The sequence below is a fragment of the Hippopotamus amphibius genome, chromosome 5, assembly GCF_030028045.1.
Source record: "Hippopotamus amphibius kiboko isolate mHipAmp2 chromosome 5, mHipAmp2.hap2, whole genome shotgun sequence".
NCBI lineage: Eukaryota > Metazoa > Chordata > Mammalia > Artiodactyla > Hippopotamidae > Hippopotamus > Hippopotamus amphibius.
The window spans coordinates 50,571,156-50,595,400 of record NC_080190.1 but is presented as its reverse complement, the minus strand read 5'-3'; the positions used below and the strand labels follow the sequence as shown (position 1 = coordinate 50,595,400).

The 24,245-nt window shown below is 48.9% G+C and overlaps 1 protein-coding gene across 4 annotated transcripts in view; it reads right to left on the bottom strand.

The window, feature by feature from the left end:
* Positions 1-24,245, bottom strand: part of ARHGAP22 (Rho GTPase activating protein 22) — a 179,357-nt gene that overhangs the window by 16,368 nt on the left and 138,744 nt on the right. For 3 of the 4 annotated variants that reach the window (XM_057734871.1, XM_057734873.1, XM_057734875.1), the window contains one exon: positions 21,800-21,928. In XM_057734871.1, the coding sequence (XP_057590854.1) occupies positions 21,800-21,928 (129 nt within the window). Of the gene's footprint in view, positions 1-10,557; positions 10,650-21,799; positions 21,929-24,245 lie in introns of those variants that run through there. The other variant, XM_057734874.1, reaches the window with a different exon arrangement.

Below are 24,245 nucleotides of genomic sequence, written 5' to 3'. Positions count from 1 at the left end.
TTAATGGGTACAGAGTCTGATTTACAAGATGAAAAGAGTTCTGGAGATGAATGATGGTGATGATGGCACGTGACGAATATACTTAACGCCGCTGAACTGTACACTTAAAAATGGTTAAAATTTTATGTCAGACTTATTTTTACCAAATTTTTTAAAAATGGAAAAAAAACCCATAATTGCTAGCAGAAGCCAGACCCAGAGTGTACACTGCATGACTCCATTTATGTAAGCTGTAAAATCAGGTTAGGACTGGTTACCTTGGTGGCTCAGTGACTGGAAGGAGCCTGCGGGGCTCCTGGGGTACTGGTAATGCTTGGAATCTAGACCTGGGCACTGCTTACCCAGCTTTGTTCACTTTAAGGGAAATCATTAAACTATACACTTGTGATTCGTACACCTTTCTGTATGCTATATTTCAATAACATGTGCAAAAAAAAAATCAGGAAGCAAAAGATCCAAAACATTTAATACAGGACAAGAAAGCAAATGAGGGACAGAAGGAGAGAGCAAGAAGGTAAAGGAACTTTTGACCCAGAAAACCTGTGACAACTAAATACACAACTGGGAAAAGAGGTTCCTGGTAGCCCAGGCAAAGAGTGGAAGGAGTAGAGGTACATGAAGGTCCCTAACTCACAGTGAGAGTGAAGGAGAAACAGACTTGTCCCAGCCCTAAGCTCTATGGTAACTCTGGAAGGCCCGCCATCTGCCTATCTCTGATGCAGACACTGTCCCTGCAGGGCAGCTGTGGGGTGTGCCAGGGCACAACATCAACGCTCCATTCTGTTCAGGCAGTTCTGTCCTTCCAGAGGGATACAGCCCAGGCAGGTGGCTTCCAGAGACCTGGGTGGTGAGCCAGCCAGGTGATGGATGGGCGCCTATTGTAGCTTCCCACACACGATGGCTTTTTTGAAATAAGATACATCAGTCCCTAAGACCGTGCCTGGAATAAAGCAGCACTCAATCAATGTTCCTTCTCATCCTGTTGGACCTAAAGACAAAGTATACAGAACCTCGGGGATGAGACTTCTCCCTTCTAGAAAACATGCCCACATGGAAGGCACCCATTGATGCCATCAATGCTTTGGGAAGGAGTGTGTGGATGCTCATGTGAGTGAGTGTGTGGGTGTCCATGCATACACATGTGTGTGGACTTTGTGTGTGTGCATATGTGTGTGTGTGCACGAGGAAAGTGTGCTGAAATGGCTGAGACATGGCACTCATGGTGCCAGGTGCTGTTGTAAGCACCTCACGTGTATCAGCATATTTAATCCTCAGGCAGCTGGATAACTCGGGGGATGTCACCATTATTACCATTGTCACCATCACTGTCTTCCTCAATTTCCAGATGAACAAACTGAGAGGCAGTGGGCTTTCAGAATGTGCCCAAGTTCACTCAGCATGTGGCAGGGTCAACGTTCAAACCCAGGCAGTCTACATGGAACATTCTCCTGGATAGATCACATTTTGGGCCACCAATCAAGTCTCAGTAAATTTAAGAAAACTGAAATCATACCAGGCATCTTTTCTGACCACAACACTATGGGATTAGAAATCAATTACAGGAAGAAAAAAACTGTAAAAAACACAAACACATGGAGGCTAAACAATATGTTACTAAACAACCAAGGGATCACTGAAGAAATCAAGGAGGACTCAAAACATACCTAGAGACAAATGACAGTGAAAACACGACGGTCCAAAACCTATGGGATACAGCAAAAGCAATTCTAAGAGGGAAGTTTATAGCAATATAATATTACCTCAGGAAATACAAAAAATCTCAAATAACAACCTAACCTTACAGCTAAAGCAACTAGAGAAAGAACAAAAAAAAAAAAAAAAACCCCAAAGTTAGTAGAAGGAATCATAAAGATCAGAGCAGAAATAAATGAAACAGAGATGAAGAAAACAATAGCAAAGATCAATGAAACTAAAAGCTGGTTCTTTGAGAAGATAAACAAAATCTATCAACCTTTAGCCAGACTCATCAAGAAAAAAAGAGAAAGGACTCAAATCAATAACATTAGAAATGAAAAAGAAGAAATTACAACTGACACCACAGAAACACAAAGGATCATGAGACTACTACAAGCAACTATATGCCAATAAAATGGACAACCTAGAAGAAACAGACAAATTTTTAGAAAGGTACAATCTCCCAAGACTGAACCAGGAAGAAACAGAAAATATGAACAGACCAATCACAAATAAGGAAATTAAAACAGTGATCAAAAAGCTTCCAACAAACAAAAGTCCAGGACCAGATGGCTTCACAGGCAAATTCTATCAAACATTTGGAGGAAAGTTAACACCTATCCTTCTAAAACTCTTCCAAAATATTGCAGAGGAAGGAACACTTCTAAGCTCATTATATGAGGCCACCATCACCCTGATACCAGAACCAGACAAAGATACCACAAAAAGAAAATTACAGGCCAGTATCACGATGAACATAGATGCAAAAACATTCAACAAAATATTAGCAAACCTAATCCAACAATATATTAAAAGGATCATATACCATGATCAAGTGGATTCATCCCAGGGATGCAAGGATTCTTCAATATCTGCAAATCAATCAGTGTGATACACCATATTAACAAACCAAAGAATAAAAACCATTTATGATAAAAACTCCCCAGAAAGTGGGAATAGAGGGAACTTACCTCAACATAATAAAGGCCATATATAACAAACCCACAGCTAACGTCATTCTCAAAGGTGAAAAGCCGAAAGCATTCCCTCTAAGATCAGGAACAAGACAAGGATGTCCATTGTCACCATTTTATTCAACATAGTTATGGAAGTCCAAGAAATAAAGGAATCCAAATTGGAAAAGAAGTACAACTGTCACTGTTTGCAGATGACATGCTATTATACATAGAAAATCCTGAAGATGCTTCCAGAAAACTACTAGAGCTCATCAATGAATTGGGTAAAGTTATCGGATATACAGTTAATACACAGAAATCTCTTGCATTCCTATATACTAACAATGAAAGATAAGAAATTAAGGAAACAACCCCATTTACCATTGCATCAAAAAGAATAAAATACCTAGGAATAAACCTACCTAAGGAGACAAAGCCTCCACCCTGAGCACTATAAGACTCTGATGAAAGAAATCGGAGATGACACAAACAGATGGAAGGATATACCATGTTCCTGGATTGGAAGAACCAATATTATCAAAATGACTATACTACCCAAGGTGATTTACAGATTCAGTGCAATCGCTATCAAATTACCAATGGCATTTTTCACAGAACTAGAACAAAAAAATCTTAAAATTTACGTGAAAACACAGAAGACCCTGAATAGCCAAAGCAATCCTGAGAAAGAGAAATGGAGCTAGAGGAATCAGACTCCCTGGCTTCAGACTATACTACAAAGCTACAGTAATCAAAACAGTATGGTAGGGACTTCCTAGGTGGTGCAGTGGTTAAGAATCCACCTGCCAATTCAAGGGACACAGGTTCGATCCCTGGTCCAGGAAGATCCCACATGCTGCAGAGCAACTAAGCCTGTGCACCACAACGACTGAGCCTGTGCTCTACAGCCTGTGAGCCACAACTATTAAGCCCATGTACCACTACTGAAGCCTGTGTGCCTAGAGCCCATGCTCCACAACAAAAGTAGCCACCGCAATGAGGAGCCCCCACACCACAATGAAGAGTAGCCCCTGCTTGCTGCAACTGGAGAAAGCCCATGTGCAGCAATGAAGACTCAATGCAGCCAATTAAATAAATAAATAAATAAATAAATAAATAAATTTTAAAAAACAAAAACCAAAAAACAAACAAAACCGCCAATATCATAGTGGCACACACACACACAAAAACAGAAGTGTAGATCAATGGAACAGGATAGAAAGCCCCAAAATACACTCCCGCACCTATGGTCAATTACTCTGTGACAAAGGAAGCAAGACTGTACAATGGAGAAAAGACAGTCTCTTCAATAAGTGGTGCTGGTCATGCCATGTAATTTTAGAGTTACACGAATGTTTACTTGAAAATCTAGAATGCTTGAGCACTTCATCCCTGGAACACAGGACTGTAGTTGAGTAAGTCCTTGATCCAAAAACAATGGATTTTTCCTCCAACCTTAGAAAACACTAAATATCAATACTATGTAATTAGTATATATATATAATACATAGTACATACACAATTTATATATAATTAGTAAGTACATAATACTATGTAATTAGTATTAGAATATTCCTAATTCTATTTTCATTTTCACAATTAGTAAAAAAAAAAAAAAAAAAAGAAAATTAAAAGGTAGAAAGAGTATACTCCTGGCATCATTATGAGCTTAATATGTGAATTTGATAACCATTTTTAAAATTCATATTCTAAGAAAATTAACTGTTAAGTATTTAGAAGACCAACTTCAATATCTCGAAGGCAGTGAATTCATGGTCATGTGTAAGTACAAGTAAAAATAAAATCTTGAATGTAATTCTGAAGTTTTGGCTGGTATCTATTATTGGAAGCTCTTTATTCTATCCTGTGCTCAGATGCTGAGCACACATTTGGGTAGAAAATAATAGCTCATTGCCTATTAATATATTAATAATTAATATAAAAATTAATCTTTATCCATAATAGGCATTTCACCTTACCAAAAAAGCTTACAAAATTGTACTTATTCCTTATGATTTAGTTGGTGATTTGTTAACATCTGATTTTAAAGAAATTGCTGTAAATATTGATCTCTTAAATGGGTTTTTAAACATTGTCGGCCAATATAGCCAATTTTTGTCTTTTAAACGTAAATAAAATAATGCTCTTCCAATAAATTTGCTTTCGTTATTTTTAAATCAATAAAATAATGCAAATATCATGCTCAAAAAAAAGTGGTGCTGAGAAAACTAGACAGCTACATGCAAATCAATGAAATCAGAACATTCTCTAACACTGTACACAAAAATAAACCTCAAATAGATCAAAGACCTAAATGTAAGCCTGGACACTATAAAACTCTTAGAGGAAAACATAGAACACTCTTTGACATAAATCATAGCAATATGTTTTATAATCCACCTCCTAGAGTAGTGAAAATAAAAACAAAAATAAACAAATGGAACCTAATTAAACTTAAAGGCTTCTGCACAGAAAAGGAAACCATAAACAAAAAGACAACCCAAAGAATGGGAGAAAATATTTGCAAATGAAGTGACCAACAAGGGATTAATCTCCAAAATATATAAACAGCTCATGCAGCTCTAGGTCAAAAAAATAAACAACCAAATCAAAAAATGGGCAGAAGACCTAAATAAACTTCTCAAAGAAGACACACAGATGGCCAAAAAGCACATGAAAAGATGCTCAACATCACTATCAGAGAAATGCAAATCGAAACTACAATGAGGTATCGCTTCACACAGGTCAGAATGGCCATCGTCAGAAAGTCTGTACAAACTACAAATGCTGCAGAGGGTGTGGAGAAAAGGGAACCCTCCTATATTGTTGGGGGGAATGTAAATTGGTACAACCAGTATGGAGAACAGTATGGAAGTTCCTTAAAAAACAAAAAACAGAAATACCATATGACCCAGGAATCCCACCCTTTGGCATATACCCAGAGAAAACCATGATCCAAAAAGAAACATGTACCTTAATGTTCATTGCAGCACTATTTACAATAGCCAGGACATGGAAGCAACCTAAATGCCCATCATCAGAGGGATAGATAAAGAAGATATGGTACATATATACAATGAAATATTACTCAGCCATTAAAAAGAACTAAATAATGCCTTTTGCAGCAACATGGATGGACTGTGAGATTATCATACTAAGTGAAGTAAATCAGAGAAAGACAAATATGATATCACTCATGGGGAATCTAATAAAAACGCATACAAACTGAACTTATTTACAAAACAGAAACAGACTTACAGATATCGAGAACAAACTTATGCTTACCAAAGGGGAAACGTTGGGGGGTGAACACACATACACTACTATGTATAAGATAGACAACCAACAAGGACCTACTGCACAGCACAGGGAACTCAATATTTTGTGATAACCTATATGAGAAAAGAATCTAAAAAAAGAATATATGTATAACTGAATCACTTTGCTGTACACCTGAAACTAACATTGTAAATCAACTATACTCCAATAAAATAAAAACTAAAAAGCAAAAACAAACAAACAAAACCCAGGCAGTCTGGCTCTGGGTCCAGAGACTGTTCTGGGCCACACTGTTGCTCTCCATCCATGCTGGAGCATGGATACCTGCGTGATGCTATCCACCCACCAGTCTTGCTTCCTGTTTCTGCTGTCTTCTTCACCAGGAGCTCCCAAGGATATGCTATGCTGGGCAACAGGCAGAGGTGAGCAGAGGCTGGAATACTGACAAGAAAGGAAAAACTGTGTGCCTTCTGGGATTTGGTGGAAGGGCCAAGCTGCCCTGCCCACAGTGGTGGGGCCTGACAGGCCAGTCAACAGCCTTGAGCGCAGGGGCTGACGCTGCCCAAAGACCGGCATGGGGGCTGCCTGCGGGAACGCTAAAGAGCCGCCGGAGCCCACCACTAACAGCGTCCTGGCCTCTCCGCCCAGCCTGAGAGTGGCCTGGGCTGGTCTGGGGACACAGAGCCACTGTTCCCTTTCACCTCACTTAGGGCTCAATAGCTCATGCCCAACAACGAGCCACATGGATCCACGATGCTCCTTTTTAGCTGGTAAGATGTTTGAAACATTTTTAAATTAGTTATTTAAAATCAAGAGATTTCATATAAAAATCTGGATTCCCAGTTTCTCTTAAAAGAATCCACAGGTCTGGTGGCACTAGGCCCAAATTCCCAAACAGTAACACTGACGGAGTTCAGTGGCACCTGTGCCCTTTTGCTAGCCCATGCATCACTCATTCTCCACAGTCTCCACCATTCCCTATCGCCTCACATCCAGTTCACACTTCGCTCACGTAGCTTTACCAGGTACTCACCTCTTTTGCTTTTACTTCCATGGCACAGACTTGCCCCTAGGGCACTGGGTCAGGATGAATTAGGAGAGGGGCCCTGACTCACAGAAGGTAGAAATTGGGAAGCCAGGCCTATCGTGACCAGAGGCATCTGCTAGGACCTCAAAGGAGCAGGAAGAGAACATACAGGGGGAACTGCCCAGGAGCAGAGGGTCCTCAAGAGGGGAAGGAGCCAGCCTGGCACTGCATCCTCGGCGCCTGCCTCCTGCCTCCCTCCTTACTCAGGCATCCGCCCTGTCCCTTTCACGTCTGCTTTACCCACTACGCAAGCATCCTCAATATGTCTGCTTTCCTGCTGCCTGGACTGTGCACAGGCGGTCTCTACCGTGTTCAGTCTGTGCAAAATTCTTATTACCTCTTGGGAACAGCTCAGATGTCCCTTCCTATGTGAACTGTCTCAGATCCTCCCTTCAGCATGACCATAGCGTTCTTGGGCTCTCTCCCTGGCCCTCGATCATAAACCCTGTGAAGATGCTCGCCTCTACCCAATTCCTCACTAGGAGCCACCCCACCTGCCCAGTCCAAGCCAATGCTGGGCTTGAAGCAGAGGTCAAGAAGCGCTGAGTGAAGGAGGATGGACACACAGTTCAGGACAGTCTACGGTCCTGAGTTCACGCACTCAGCTCCCCACCCTTGGCTCACGGTGACTGGAGGCCACAGTCAGGGAAGAGACACTGAGAAAAGGAATTCTAAAATCCTCTACAGAGAGCCACAAAGCTTGGGTAATTCCATCCAGCCTCCTCTTGGCCCCAGCCCTTCCTGCTCTCCCATTTCCTGTCCCCAGGACATCTGCTGTCCATCTGTCCATTCGTCCATCCATCCATCCTACCATTACTCTTGTGTTTGTGCCCCACCCTGTTCTGGGTCTTAGAGGGTTTCAGAGCTGCCCAGAGGGCTAGAAACATGTAAGTCCTACCAGGGGCTCCTCTGCTGAAAACCCCTTGCTGCCTCCCTCCTCCCCACCCAGGATAAAATCCAAACTTGGCAGGCAGACAGGCAAGGGCCTGCCCCCCTCCCTCCACCAGCTACTGGGGCGCAGAGCCTGGGCCACGCAGAGGGCAGCTGCTGCACGGCCAGCCCCGCTGTTTGTGCTGTGCCTGCAGTCAGGCAGCTCCCACGTCTCTGAAGCCCTCGCCCAACCACCACCTCCCCCAGTGAAGCCTTCCAGATCACTCTTCCAGCCCTGTGAACAGGGCTGTGAGAGCCAGGAAACGGAAGTCCACAGGGCCCTGCATGCTTCTAAACAGAGGCAATTTAGAGGAGGAGGGGACATCAGAGCTGGGGTCTAAGAAGAAGCAGGAGATAGCCAGGCAGACAGGCGGGGGTGGGGGGTAGACGGAGGGTGCTGGGGGAATGCAGAGACCCCACGGCAGACCTGGGGGGGGTGGTGTCTGACAAGGACCCCAGGGGTTGGAGGGCTGGTGAGAAAACATGATTCACGAGGCTGGGAGCATAGCAGCCCCCTGTCCTGACAAGGACCGTGAGCCCTGGTGAGCACTGACCCCATACATGGGAAATGACGAGACTCCCCCAGAGGCCCTCCAAGCTCTGAGCCTGGTGAGAGCATTGAGCTAGGGATGGGGGTTGGGAACACAGGTGGCAGGTGATGGTCAAGGCTAAAGGCCATAGAGACAAAGATTCTGAGCCTGCACCTGCACGTCCTGACTAAGGCCTGGGTGCACATCCTGACTAAGCCACTGAGAAGTAGAGTGGCCGCCTTTCCTAGGCCTCAGTTTTTCCATCTATAAAATGGGGATAGTCACACTTCTCTTTAGAGGCTGCCCTGAGGCCCTGCCCCCAGCCACCACAAGGCCCAGGACTGACCCCACATTCCCAGCAAGGCAGCACTGAGCCTTGTATCAGACCCTGTACAGGCTTCAGGTACGAGCTGCCCCCTCACCACCCTTGCGGGGGGAGGTGCTCCAGCAGCCACATGGGAAAGGCTTGTTCCAGCTCAGCCTCCCAGGGCTCTGCTCCCAGCTCCCTCCTGCTGGAGGTACCCTGCGCTCACGCTACAGGCCTGGCCTCCTTCAGCCAGAGTCCTTGCCCACCACTCCCCTTGTCAGGGTCTCCCGAACAGAGCCTGGCAGGGCCTGGAACGGCCGCGCTGAACTTCCTCAGCCCTCCCGGCACGTCTCAGAAGGGGAGCCCTGCCAAGAACCAGTTCCAGTAGGTCCGTCAGATCCCTGGAAACCCAGCCAGTGCGCAGGTTCCTCGAGGTCCCGGCCCACACTCTTCATGAAGCACCAGTTCTGTCACCGGACAGGAAGCTGACAGAGGCTGCCCTTCCTCTGGATGAACCTGCCGATGGGCTCGCCTCGCCTGCCAGCTGCTCCCTGGCAAAGCCTGGCCCTCACTCCCCTCTCCCCAGAATCCCAAGCAGGAGCAGGAAGGCACAGGCCCAGCACTCAGCTGACTGAGATCCCTGTCCTGGGTGACCTTGAGCCCCGTCCTCAACCTCTCTGAGCCTCGGTCTCTGCCACTTCACAGGGCTGTAGGCAGCCACGGAAGCGCCTATCACACCGGGCACACGGAAGCAGGTGCTTCATGAATGTGGCCTTCTCCTGACCCGAGAGGGCCAGCGCAGCATACGGTGGGCTCTGCTTGCCCCCGGGGCCCTGCAGGAGAGGGAGGCAGCCGAGATTCCCTCTTGGAGCTGATCCCCCAGTGGAGACCCTAGGCCTGCTCTGGCCACCCTAAGGCTCTCTCCAGCTGTGGCGAGAGGCACACAGAGACACAATGAGGAAAGTAATTCTTAAATTCTCTCCAGAGGTTCACAAACTTTGGGCAAACCCTTTCTGTTCTCCACTCCTCTCCGCAGGACACTTGCCATCCTCCCTGCACGCATCCCACGGTTTGTAATTCCACTTCCCATCGCCCCCACACCTGTGCCCATGCGCACTGCTCTCCTCTAGGTACTACAGAGCCTCAGCGCTGCTGCGAACAGCTGTAACCAACTGGCTGGGCTGTAACCAAGTCTCAACAACCAACAGGCTGAAGTCAGCCCTGGGGAGAGAAATACTGCGAGAGGCAACATCTTGGGGAGGGGTGGGGGGGTCCTGCCCCGGGCAAGCCGGTCCCCATGGCAGAAGCGACCCCTACCCTTCTGGTGTTAGCCAGCCCCACGCCCAGACACGGGGGCCTTCCTGAGGCCTGGAGGGTCAAACGTGGGCTGAGCACTGGACTTGGAGTCGGTAGCCCAGAGCCGGCGTCCTGCCTGGTTCGCTCAGGAGTGGTGGTGGTGGTGGCGTGATCCTTTGCAAACTCCCGCGCCCCGGAAGGCTAGGTTCTTCATTCCTGCACGCGGGATGCCCACCCCCCCCGGGCGGGAGGTAGGAGGAGGCGTCCCAGCTCTGCCTCGTCCCCCCACCACGCGCGCCCGCTCCCCCAGCCCAGCGGCCGGTCCCGCTGCTGCCCCCCACCCCCGCTCGCACTCCTCCCGCTCCCTCGGGCGCCCCGCGACGCGCCCGCGCGTGGGGCCGGGTCCGAGCGCGCTGTGGGGCCGGGACGCCGCCTGCGCTCGGCTTCGCGGGGCGCCCGCACCCCCTCCCGCGCTACCTGGGGCGGCGGGAGCGCAGCAGGCGGGCAGGCGGCAGGGCGGCCGCGGGCAGGCGCGGCACCCGGAGGAGGCCCGCGCGGCCGGCATCAGGCCCATGGCGCGCCCGGGCGCGGCGGCGCGGCGGTGGCAGGAATGCCCGGCACGCGCGCAGGTAGCGTCTTGCCCGCCGCCCGCCCCGGGCCGGGACCCTGGAGCGAGGGAGGGAGGGCCCGGGACCTGCGAGTTCCTGAAATGCTGCTCCCGGAGTCGGCCCCCGCGGCGCTCCCGGTTCAGACCTCTGACCCGCTTCTTCCTGACGCTCGATGTCACAGGCGCCCTGGGAATACTCGCAACTCCCAATGATCCGCCCCTTCTTCCTAGCCAAGGACTCGCTTTAGGAGCTCCCGCCCCCCGCAGAATGGGAGGCAGGTGTTCTAGGTGGAGGCAGCGGAAGCTCAGGGAGGTCAGGTGACTCGATTTGGGTCAAGCAGAGGGGCGAGGGCTGAGCCGAATCTACAGCTGGGCTGCCCGCTGCGGAGCTGGCGTTCAAGGCTCCAGCCCCCTGCCCTGCCGAGGGACGCGGGCCACAGTGCCACGCAGGGTGCTTAGGACTTACCATGCGCGTCTTGTGCAGCCCTGATCGGTATAAGTATTCATGTCCCCATTTTACAGATGAGGCGGTTGAAGCTCAGAGAGGTTATGTCATTTTCCCAAGGTCACAACAAGTAAGTGACAGATCTTCAATTCAAACCTATATTACCTTTCTGCAAAGCCTATGTTCTTCCCAGAGTAGGATTCTGTCCCAGCGAAAAAAGCCTATAATCCCACACTTCCAGAGGGTGCAAAGTGTGAGGACTGAGATGGGTGCACGGCCTTGGGCATTCACCAGGAGGGCAGGTGGACCCAGAAGCAAAGCTGGGGCCCTACAACACCAGAAGAAGGGATGAAGGTCCCCAAGGGTCTGTGGGCAGAATTCTGTAAGGCAGGGACTTAGGGGAGCTCTGGGGCTGGAAGGGGTGGGGGCTCATCTGAAATCCAGTGTGCAGGGCAGGGTCACTTTTCTTGCTCTTACTGATAAGCAGGGCCTGGACTAGAGGGAGGCACATGAATTTTGCACTTTAGATGCAAGGTTAAAGGGGGTGCCAACAATGTCAGTAATCAAGATAAATATTTTTGCAATATTAAAAAAATACAAATTAATGCCAAAAATTTCATGATGAACAAAATATCAAAACTTTAAATAAAGACAGGATCCAACCCTGTCCTCGCACAGACTTTGACAGTGAGTGCCTTGTTTGCTTCATCCTAATCCCACCCACAGGCTCTTTATTCAACATTTTGACAGTCTGTTTATCACAGCTGTGTTGGCTACATAATGCCCCCCACTCCCACCCAAGATGTCCAGGTCCTAATCCCTAGAACCTGTGACTGTGTTACCTTACCTAGCAAAAGGGACTTTGTGGATGGGATTGAGGACAAGAGGTTATACTAGATTATCTCAGTGGGCCTTAGCAAATGGAGGCAGAGGGACATTTGACTACAGAAGAGGGGGCAACACCAGGAGGCAAGCAGGAACCCAAGAATGTGGGCAGCTTCTAGAAGGTGGAAGAGGCAAAGAGTCATTCTCCCCTGGAGCCCTCAGAAGGAACCAGCCCTGCCGACACCATGATTTCAGTATCTTCAGTATCATAAAAGTTCAGTCCTGACTTCTGTCTTTTAGAACTGTGAGCAAATAAATCTGTTATTTTAAACGGCCGAATTTGTGACAACTTATTAAAGCAGCAATCGGAAACTAACGCAGTGGATTTTTTTTTTTGCATGAATTTCCATTCTAAAAAATTACAATAAAACATTCATCTTGACCACTGAATTTTTTGGTGCCCCCTTAAATTTTGTGCCCCAGGCCAGCGAGACCCCCTAGCCCCAGTCCTGACACTAGTGTGGGGGTGGGGGCTGAAGTCCTCCCAAGTGCTGGGAATGTGGGGAGGGGCTCAGTGTTCTCCCCTCCCAGAGTTCAGGTAAACGTGAAGGTGGGGGAGTGGTTCATGGGGCCAGGGGGCCATAAGTCAAGGAATATCCTGCCCTGAACCTGCCAGAAAAGCCTGGCGCTCCCATGGCCCACGGCCCCCAAGGTCTGATCAGCTCTGCCCATGTTAAAGAGAAGGGTCCAAGGACTCAGTGGAGGCACCTATTCCAGGGGAGGGAGGACCTCCCAGGTAGGCAGACGGGCTCTGGTGCTGACTTGCTTTCGCTTTTCCAAGCCTCAGTCTCCCCACCTGTATGGTCCGAGAGTTAGAATGGCCAATCTCCAGGGAGTCCCTCCACCCAACCTCCCCGCCCAGATTCCCCAGATGGATGGCGGTCTGCAGCTGCCCCCCATTTAGAAGGCTCTGGACTCTGATGGGCACTGCCATAACGAACTCTAAGTTAAACCCTGGCCAGGTCAACACCCACACCACCTTTGGGGGTTCTTTTTATCCATGGGGCTTGAGGTGGAGGATGGGTGTGCAAAGATAGTCATGAAACTTTCCTCTTGGGGCAGGGCCAGGGAGCTTAGATGCTGGGGGTCTGTCCTCTCACATAAGCACCCGGTGACAGGTGACCTCTTGAGCTGGGAGGCTCTCGTTTCTGGGCTGGGTCCAGGACCTCGGGGACTACTTCTGTCCTCAGTCTTGCCTCCCTCTCTCTGTCTCCCAACCACTCTTAAGACAACACAGATCCAGAGGCTATGGTGCCTGGCAACAGAGCATCCTTGGATGGGCTCACCCTGGAGGCAGGCTGCCCCTGCTCCAACCCTGCTGTGTGCTATTAGGCAAGTTGCTGAACCTCTCTGGGCCTCTCTGTCCCTCTCTACAATATAATTTTGATACAATGAATCCCTGTCAAGAGTAGTAAATGGCAAGTATGAGATCGTTTCCTCTTTCCTCAGGCTGATGTAGAGGAAGAAACTGACAGCCAGCGAACCTGACCATAGGACACTCCAAGGGCTCCTGGCATTCTGCTCTCCAGAACCAGCATCCAGCCCCAGGGCTCTGAGCTCCAGCAGACCTGGGTTAGAATGATGACTTCCTGCTTGCTCCTTTGGGACCTGGACAGATTATTTGAGCCTCCAGGCTGTTCAGTCTCCTCACCTATAAAAGGGGCTATAGTGGGACTGATTTCAAAGGGCTATTGTGAGGGTCAGGTCAGGGTGCAGAGCCTGGCACCGGGACAAGCTGTTCTGGAGGGTGGCTACCTTGACCCGACTTCTCCCCTGTGGCTGGGGGTCACCAGCACACCACGCAGTGTCACTGACACACACCCTCCACTGGCCTCATCTTAGCAATGACCATGACAAGCTCTTTTCCAGCCCTGGGATCTAAGTTCTTTCTAGCTCACATGGGAAGCCAGGCAGGCCCAGCTGCAGGGGCATTTCCCCCACAGCTGCTGGGAGGGAAGACGGACTTAGCAAGCCAGCAAGGTGGGTAAAAGGCAGTTGGTTGAGCCGTTAGCAGCCTCAGTTTCACCGGAAGCAGTGGTGAGCAGCCCCCTGTCAATCACCCTCACTGGCCTGCCAGGCTCTCCCAAGATAAGGCAGCTGCTCCTCTGCCTTGTTCTCCTTGTAAACGGCCCTGGGCTCCCTGGCTGTCTACCGGTGGCGTCTGTGGCTGGGGGCTATTTCCCCTGTCCTGGGGATCTAAGCTCGCAGACTCCTGGGGCACCGCAGGGGAGAAACCTTGAGGGCTGCAGGGGAACGAGGCCCAAGGGTGCTGTGTACTGACCCCTATACTCAGAAAAGGACAGACCTGGACTCTGAGCTTGGGGCTGGATGGAGTCTAAGGCCTGTGGGGGCAATTTTTCCTCCACCTGGCATGTGGTCCCTCAGGGCCCACCAGAATGGGCCCAGGGTTCCAGAATCAGGCTCAAGTGTCCCTTTTGCTGGTTCAGTGACTGAAGCCCAGTCCAGGTCAGCAACAGTCCTATCTTTCCCCTTTTGGAAAGGCTGCCAGGAAAGGCCCAGGCCCACTGGCCTGGTGGGTTAACATCCAGGGGAAATAGGTAATACGACTTTCTCTTCTTGAATATCCCAGAAGGGCTGGGATCTGGAGTAAGTAGGGCTGGGGAGAAGTAGTCCACTAAGATCTCAGGCTCCACCACTGCCAGCCTGGGCTGGGGTCAGTGACCTTTCATCCTGAATCTGATTGTGCCTTGAGGGCTTCCGTTTGGAGATGTCATTCCAGCAAATAATGACCGTGACCAGCTGGACTAACAAGGTTGCTTTGTGTACCTCCAAGTTGTCCTGAGGCTGGATTTTCTCCATGTCAAGTGTCCTGCCCTGTGGCCTCTGGGAGCCACATTCATCCCCCTCCTTCCCCCCATGATTTCCGAGGAACCCAGGACAGGACTGTCAGCTCTGGGTGGGATGGTCAGGGGAAAGTATCCAGACACCTGGGAGAGCCATACACACATTGCGGTGGGGCCGGCATGGGCAGCACTGCTCTGATGGCCACTGCAGGCCTGCTGCCTAGCCCCTAGTGCCCCTCCCCAGCATGGAGCTGTCCCCCTGGGAAAGGACACCATTCCCAGGCCAGGCTCCTGGCCCCAGAACTGTTACTCTATGCTGATGCCCATAAGGCTGGGACAGTTTCTGGGCTTTGCTCCTCAGTGCCACTGGGTGAGGGGATAGTTACCATGCTACTAGTTACTGAGTGCTAACCCCAACCCCCAGACTCCTGCATCCAACTGCCCACTCAGGATGCGCACTGGTTTAATGACTAACAGGCATGTCAAACTCATACGTGTCCAAACGGAGCTGTGGTCTTGCTGCATCATCCCAAACCTCGAGGCTAAGTCTTCCTCGCTCACTTAATGACAGTTCTTTCTGTCGGCTCCGTCAGACCCCTGGGAGTCCACCTTCACTGCTGCCTTTCTCTCAAACCCACATCTAGGAGAACTTGTAGGTCCTACTTTCAAAACAGATTTGGAATCTGCTCACTTTCACCACCAACCACCATAGTGTAAGCACCCTTGTCTCTCGCCTAATTTACTACAAATAGGTCCCCCGGCTTCCCGTTTTCCCACTCCGGTCAGCAGTCAGAGCGACCCTGTAACTATTTATCAGATCACGTCCTTGCCCTGCTTCAGGCTCCTTTGCATCTGGCCCTGACCCTCACTCCCTCAGCCTACCTGCCTCCGCACTGGCTCAAGACCACATCAGATGCTCTCTGCCTTTGCCCAAACTGTTGCCTGGGTCTGGTACATTTCCACCTGACATCATCCTGGCTCACTTTCTCACTTCTTCAAGACTCTGGGTGTCACTCTCTCATTAGGTCCACCCTCACCACTGTATTTTAAATGGCTCTATTGTTTTTCCTTTCAGTAGCACTCACCACCTTCAGTTCTCATCGAAATGTGCGCCCCAGACCAGTAGCAGCAGTATCACCTGGGAACTTGTTAGAAACACAAATCCTAGTGAGTTGGAAACTCTGAGGGTGGATCCAACAGTCTCGCTTTACCAGCCTTCTTCTGGGTGGTTCTGATGAGAACGATTGCTCTGTGCCATGTGATGTACTTTCCTTGTTACTGTCTCGGGGAGCAGAATGGAAGCTCCATCTGATCCCTGCCTTGTGCTCTGCCTCTACGTGGCAGATGCTCTGTGTTGAATGAACAGAACTATTTAGTACTAAGAGTGCAGAGCACTTTGCATCCATTTTTCTCTCTTAATTCTCATGTTAATTCTGCAAAGAAGATATTCTTATTGCCATTTTACAAACAAGGACACAGAGAGGGTAAGTGGCATGCCCAGGGTCACACAGCAAGGAAGGGGCAGAGCCAGATGACACACAGACCACAGCCTGATGCAGAAACCTGTGCTTACTCTGCCTCTTCTAATACTTCAATGCAACCAAATTTGCTAATAAGCACTTTCCTATGCATGTAAGACGCACCTTCAAGGGCTTGCTGGCTCTCTCCAGATAACCAGGCAAGGCAAAGACTCACCCATGAGCACCCACCAGATGCCAGACAGCCCTGGTACCCTGTGACTCCTTTCTCTCCCCTCTCATAGAGAGCTGGCTAGGAGGTGCTGCCCAACAGGGCCTCCCAGGGGGCTGTGTTCCTGGAGAAGGACATGGAAGCCCAGAGATCCAGTAAGGAGTGGGGCTGTTTTCACAATACCAAGTATTCTGATCCATGAACATGGGATGTCTTTCCATTTATTTAGGTCTTTAATTTCTTTCAAGAATGTTTTGTCATTTTCAGAGTATTAAGTTTTATACTTCTCTCATTAAATATATTCTTAAGTATTTTGTTCTTTAGGATGCTATTATAAATAAAGTTTTCTTAATTTCATTTTCAGTTTTCTCAGTGCTACTGTATAGAAATGCAATTGATTTGTGTATATTGACCTTGTTTCTTGCAATCTTGTTGAATTTTTTTATTATATCTAATAGATTTCTAGTAGATTTCTTAAGATTTTCTATACATAAGATCATTTCATCTGCAAATAGATCATTTGTTTCTTACTTTCTAATCAGGATGCATTTTATTTCATTTTCTTGACTAATTGTTCTGGCTGGAATGTCTATACAATGTTGAATAGAAGTGGTAAAAGCATGAATCCTTGTCTTGTTCCTGAAAAGCATTCACTCTTTCTCCATTAAGCATGATGTTATCTGCAGGTCTTTTTGTAGATGCCCTTTAGCAGGTTGAGAAAATTCCTTTCTATCTCTAGACTGTTGAGTGTTTTTATCATGAAACGTGCTGGGTTTTATCAAATGTCTTTTCTGAGTTGATTGAGATGATGATGTGGTTTTGTCCTTTATTCTACTGATGTATCACATTGATTAATTTTCAGATGTTAAACCACCCTTGCATTCCTGGGATAAATCTCAATTTGGTCATGGTTATAATCCTTTTATATATTTCTGGATTCAATTTCTTTGTATTTCGTTGAGGAATTTTCCAACTATATCCACAAGAGATAGTGGTGCTACAGCAATTCTTCCCTCCCTCACTTGTACCATCGTTGCTGTTTTGTCTCCCAATTAAAAAAAAATAAACAAAACTCTCTCTTTACCTGACTCCCCCCTCCAGCTACTGTCCCATTTCTCTTTTTGCCTTTACAGCAAACTTCTTGAAAGAGTTGGCTATGCTCACACTCCACTTCCCCTCCTCTTATCCTTTCTCATACCCACTATTATCAGGCTTTACTCCCAGGACTCCACCAAAACCACCCTTGAAGTGTATAGATACTTCTCTCTTAGAGGCTCTCTTCACTCTGCTCAGGGACCCTCCTTGCTCTGGCTCTGAGTCCTCAGTCCCCATGCTGGCTCCTCCTCTGCTCCTTGATTTCCTATCTGGGAGCAGCTCAGGGCTCAGCCCGGGTCCTCTGCTGTCCCTCCACTAGCTCCGTGGTGTCTCATCCAACCTCATGGCTTCAAACCTCATCTATGTGTCAACGGCCCCCAAATGCTCTCTCCAACCCAGTCTTCTCTCCTGGTCTCTAGATGTAAATGTCAAACTGCCTACTTGATGCCTAAGCTTGAGCCTCTAACAGACTAAGCCCCAAAGTGAACTCTCCATCTTCCTTCTAAACAACTGCACTTTCTGTGTTTTTACTCATCTCGGTTAATGGCTAACCCATCCCTCCAGATAGTTTAGATCAAAACGTCCTGGAGTTACCCTTGGCTTCTCTCACTCTCTTACACCTTCACCCATTCCAATAGGGGAAATACTATTGGTTCTACCTTCAAAATACATCCAGAACTCAATTATTCCTCATTACCAATGCCCCCCTGGGTCAAGCTGCCATCACCTCTCACCTGCATGATTGTGTAATGAGCTCCTAACTGGTCTCCCTGGTTCTGTCCTTGCTTCTTTAATCCCCTCTCAACACAGCAGCTAAAGGGATCCTGTTGGAACCTGAGTCAGGCTCGGCCACTGCTCTGTTCAAAACCTGCCAATGGCACCACCTCGCTTGGAGGGAAAGCCAGTAATCGCTGTGACAAGGCCCTACTGATTTACCAGCCCCTACTTCCTCTCCTCCCCTTCAGAGACTCTGCTCCAGCTACACTGGCCTCCTTGCTGCTCTTCCAACACCCACCTCTGCCTCCAAAACACTCTGCCCAGATATCTGTGTAATTCACCCTTTCATCCCCTTTACTCAAATGTCACAAAACTCCAAGCCCCTATCACTCCCGCTTGCCCTCCCCACCATCTAAACTATACTGGGCTTACTTGTTTGTTGTCTGTCTCCTTTCCTAGAACGTATACTCCACGAGGGCAAGGACCTTGTCTGTCCTACTCACTGCTGTGTCTTCAGCCCCTGGAGCGCATCTCGAGTGAATGACTGACTGGCTGAATGAATGAATGGATGAGTGAATGCCCAGGCAAGAGGCATTCCATGAGGCCCACCCCTAGGCAAGCCATCGGCAGAAACTGGCTCCCGTGACACACTGGCCGGCCCGTTTTCTCTGTGGGGTGGCCGGGCTCTCCCCGACTGCACCAGGCACACTGCCCATTTGTGCCTGTCAGAAGTGGCCGCTCTCTGCCAGAACAAACATGCTTGAAAGAGCTCACGAGCTCCGCTATTAAACAGTGAAAGAAGGGCTGATCCTCTAAGCCTCCTTTCCAGGGGAACCCAGGCTAATAACAGCTTTGCCAGGAAACCTGCAGAGGCAGATGGAGCCCCCCTTCAAGTGCCCACACTTGCCTGGACATGTCTGCCACCGCTAACCCCTGGGATTTCTGCATTTCCTCTACACTGCTGGTAGAAAGGAGATAAGCGCCTTTGATGGCGGTTCCTGTTTTAATTCTTGTGAGTCCTTCAGCACACAGCCTGGGAAGTCTGATAAACACTGGGGGAAGAGGGCCAGGGGAAGGGCGAGTCTGGGTTCTACTGTGGGATTGTGCAAATGGTCCCAATTCAGCAAGCACACAGAGAGACAGAGACAGACAGACAGGCACGTGTGTGGGTCAGGGAGCCGGCACAATGTGTACGGGTAGACCATGTGTGACGTGACAGTACCCTGGATGGGCGGGGACAAAGCACAGCCTCTGGGGTCAGAATATCTGCCTCCGTTTCTCAGCTCTGCTCCTCAACAGCTGTGTCATCTTGGGCAAATTACTTAGCCTCTTTGACCTTTAGTTTCTCTCCTTTCTTTGTTTTATTTAGTTTTTGATTCTTTATATAGTGAAATATGCAGACATTCAAAAAGAATTTAAAGCACATATGCACAGAGATGCACAGTACTGTAAAATGAGCACCTGTGTAACCAGGCCGGCTATCCTGACTTCTATGGCCTTCATTTCTTTGCTTTTCTTTATATTTTTGCTGCCTAATTATTTACCCATAAATAATATACTTTCCTTCTGCTCTATTTTTGACTTTATGTAAATAGAATCACAGCATGTTCTAGGGCGGCCCTGGTCTCCGAGTCGGTGTTTAAGGTTCATGCAGGCTGTGGGGTGGAGCTGTAGTTCATTCATTCTCCCTGCTGTAGAATGCTCTGTTGTAAGAATGAGTCGTGTTTATTTCTCCATTGTATTATTGCTAAAAACTTGGTGCTTCCTGTAACTCATTTAGAGTCTCTTGCTAGCCCAGGTCATGGCAATGTTCTCCTTTCCCTGGTGCTAAAAGGTGCTACCTGTCATAAATCCAAGTCTAGCTGCAGGGGTGTCTGGGCTCTATTCTGTCCCACTGGGTCACTTCCAACCACCCTGCACCAAAGGAAGCTTGTGGAGGATGCAGAAGTTCCTGGGTGGGCTTGGGATTTCCCAGGCCATTAAACTGGGGGTGTGGGTCAAAGATGCTGTGATCACCGTGCGGCAGGGAGGCCATGGCTAACAGTGTGGGGCCATTTAGGAAGCCCCCAAAGGTGAGCTTCTGCTCCTGCCTGGATGGTGTGTCAATCAAACACTGTGAAACATGGAGAGCGAGGACCACCATGGCTCGTGTGGTCAGAATACAGCTGGCCCGAAGGCCCGTCTCCACACTCAGTTTGGGGGGGGGGGGGGTGGCCCCAGCCCAGCTGACATGGTGATCCTTTCTAAAAGCCTTTCCATGATGACTGCACAGGGACACCAACCTACAGAGACAGGACCTGCACAGCTGGGCAGCATCGCTCCTTTCTCCTGCGCCCCGTGTCCAGACCATCAGCAAACCCTGCAGCCCCACCTTCAGAACACGTCTCAGCTGACCGCTCTCCATGGTCTTCTCCACTCCCACACGCGCCCAGGTCCCGCACCCTGGTCCAATGACTGTGCCAGCCTGCTTTGGCTGCTTTTGTCTCTCTATAACCCATCCCTTGCACGGCAGCCAGACGGCTTTTCTTATAAATACAAATCAATTTGTGTCTGTCTCCTGCTCAGAGCCCTCCTTGGTGCCCCATCACTTAGAACAAAATCTGAAATCCCCATTATGTCCTCAAAGCCTCAGGTTCTCCAGCCTCCCACCCTCCCCCACTCAGACCTTCTGGCCTTCCTGAAAGTCCTCGTGTTTCCATGGCTCCTTCCCACCCCAGGGCCTTTGCACTCGACGGTTCCTCTGCCTGCATGCTGCTCTTCCCCCGCATCCCCTGGCCCTCCTGGTGACTTCACTAAGTTGGCTTAATGAACAGTACCTGACACAGCGACCCCTCTATCCTCCCACTTGGCTCTACTTTGCTCCCTGCATTTCTCCCTACTGGACATCACGAGTCACCTTTACTTGCCTATCCTCTATTTGGTTTACCACTGAATTCTTAGCACCTGGAACACCACTCCGTATATCTTAGGCACCCAATAAAAGCGCAGAATAAAGGAACAGGGGAGTAAATGGCAACCTTTGTTTTCGGATCAGGGACAGGGAGCGGGTTTTGTGAGCCATGCAGGGGACACAAGCTGCGACAGAGGGAAGGACATAGTATCTCGCCATCTAACAGGATGCTGAGTGTCCACTTATAGCCTAAGTGCAGACCACTTCATACACACCCAGTGTTCAGCAGGGATCTGGACACAGGGAGGCAAGTATACACAAGCCGCAGGACTCTCCAGTCGGAGGAGGGTATGTTTTTGAAAAGTGGCCCCAATCTCCCCCGCGAGGACCTGCTTAGTCCACCGAGGGGTGACTCCTGAGGGCCAGCAGCAGAAGAGGACGACACCACCTGTCTGCTACAGGACACGTGGGACTCAGCCAGCAAGGCCTGAGTGAGAGGGACCTTGCAGACTCAGAGCAGGGCAGGGGGGCGTGATTACCTGAAGGCAAGGGTTCTAGAGGGTGAGCATGCGCGCTACGGGCCGTACCTCCGCCAAATGGGGCCCAGATGACCCGGCGGATGGCCTGTACCCAGTCCTCCATGTCCCGCTGGGAGCTGGCCATGAGCAGGAGCGCCTCGGGGTTGGCCGGCACCTTCTCCCGCTCCCCGGCACCACCTGCAAGACAGGGAGAACAGGCTTACTGCAGGGACCCCGGCGGACACGGGGTGCCTGCCCCATAGGGCTCTCTCCAGCCCCAACACCAGTTGGCTTTCATTCCCTGGAGTGTGAGAAGGTCATCTCTCCAAAAACCATTCAGCAACAGCTGTGCTTTTTTGGTTCTATATCTGCAGGCCATCCCTTTCTCACATCGCACATCTGGCTTTGGGGCCCTCTTGGGTTTCTTTTCTCCCTTCGTCTTCTTTGTTATTTTTCTGTATCGTTAAAATCATCCTGGGGTACTATTAGGAAAAAGCATGCAGATCTGACGCCAGCTCAGAGAAGTTTGGATACCAGAGGAGCTTCGCTATGTGTTTTAATCAACTTCATACATCTTAAATGCACAGCTAAACATCACTATGTGCTTTTGACATAGGCTCTGACATCACAGCCTGCTCTCCCCCACCTGAAAATGAGACCCGATTCTTCACATATATTAAAGTTACAGACTTGATATTAAACCAGGATGGAGCAAACACTCCAGAATTCTCCACCTGTCCCCACTCACAGCTAGATACTGGATTATTATCTAAAGGCAGAGGGATAGGAAAGCTCAGACAGTTGTTGATGAACTGACTTTCCCTACAGTAGCTCCAGTGGTCCTTGAGTTTTCATGTTTTAAATGAATTAATCTTTGAGATATATTTAAAACAAATTATACTGAACTGAAGTATATAAAGTACAGGCAATTTAAGGGATTTTCAAGAATAATCTTGTCTATGTGCCCCATCTCCCATCCCATAACATATAATTCACCATTACTTGCTAAGGCCACGGAGCCTCAGACCTAACTGGGCTTATCTGCTGGTGGGGTGAGTCCCAGAGATCCGTATTCCCACGGGGGTAGGACCATTAGGAGAACTGTGAGACCCAGCTGTGCTGTGCTGGAGCCCGCAGCCCAGCGACAGAGACCAAACGAGTTAAGCGCTTACTGGGCGCTTGGTACCTGCCTTCCAGTGAACTAGAGCAGTACCTGATTCTTCTAGTCGTCAAAGCTGATATACACACCTGCCCTCCTAGGATTCTTTAATCTTCACAATGACTCTGAGCAAGGTACTGTTACTATCTGCGTTTGACGGACAAGGAAACTGAAGCACAGAGTGATTAAGGAATTTGTCTGAATTCACACAGCTACTAAGTGGCAGAGTCAGGGATTCAAAGTCCCCAGCTCCAGGCTCAGACCCAGCCCACGCTCCCGCCATTGCCCAAGAATGAGGCGACCTGCTGGGGTCAGGCAGAAAATGGTCACAGCTAAGCTGCGGAGGAGTGGGGAAACCAAGGGGGAGGCTCTGAGGGCTGGAGCATGGGACGAGGTGCCTCCTTGCTGAGGGGGGCGCCACAAGTGAGGCCTGGAAGCTGGGTAGTGGGAAAGCAGGCTGGAGGGGCCCATGAGGCCCAAAGCTCAGGAGAGTGGTGAGCCAGGGCCCTAGGATGGCTTCCGAGCCCCTAAATATACACGCACGAGCCCGGCTCCTTTGGGCCCAGGCAACAACTGGGCAGCAGCACTGCAGTGGTGGAGAGGAAGGGAGCTTGAGACAGAGACAGTAGAGCCAGAAGCCCAAGAGACAGTGTGAGCCAATGGAAAACAAAGATTGTACCCACAGCTGGGGCAGAGGAAAAAATTGATAAGTTGAGCTTCATCCAAATTAAAAACTTCTGCTCTTGGAAACACACTGTTCATAGAATGAAAAGAAAAGGCACAGACTGGGAGAGATATTTGCACAGCATATATCTGATAAAGAACTTGTATCCAGAAGATGTAAAGAACTCTCAAACCTCAATAATGACAAATGAACAACCTCTTTTAAAAATGGACAAAAGATTTCAACAGCTATTTCACCAAAGAAGACACATGGATGGCATTTGAGTACCTATAAAGATGCCCAACATCATTAGTCATTTGGAAAATGCAAACTCAAACACAACGCTCTACCCCTACACACCCATTAGATGGCTGAAAGTAAAGAGACCAACCACACCAAGTGTGGAGTTCCTCCAGTTTATACATGGAAGTCCCATACACTGCTGGTAGCAAAAGCATTCAACTTTTCACCATTAAGTATATCTGTTATAGGTGTTTTGTTGATGTTCTTTCTCAGGTTGAATAAGTTCTATTTCCAGTTTGCTGAGAGTTTTTTGTTTTTGTTTTTTTAAATCATAAATGGATGTTGGGATTTTGTCAAATGCTTTTTTCTATATCTATTGAGAGATCACATTTTCTTTAGGTTGCTATTATGATGAATTACATAAACTAGCTTTGCATCCCTGAAATCCT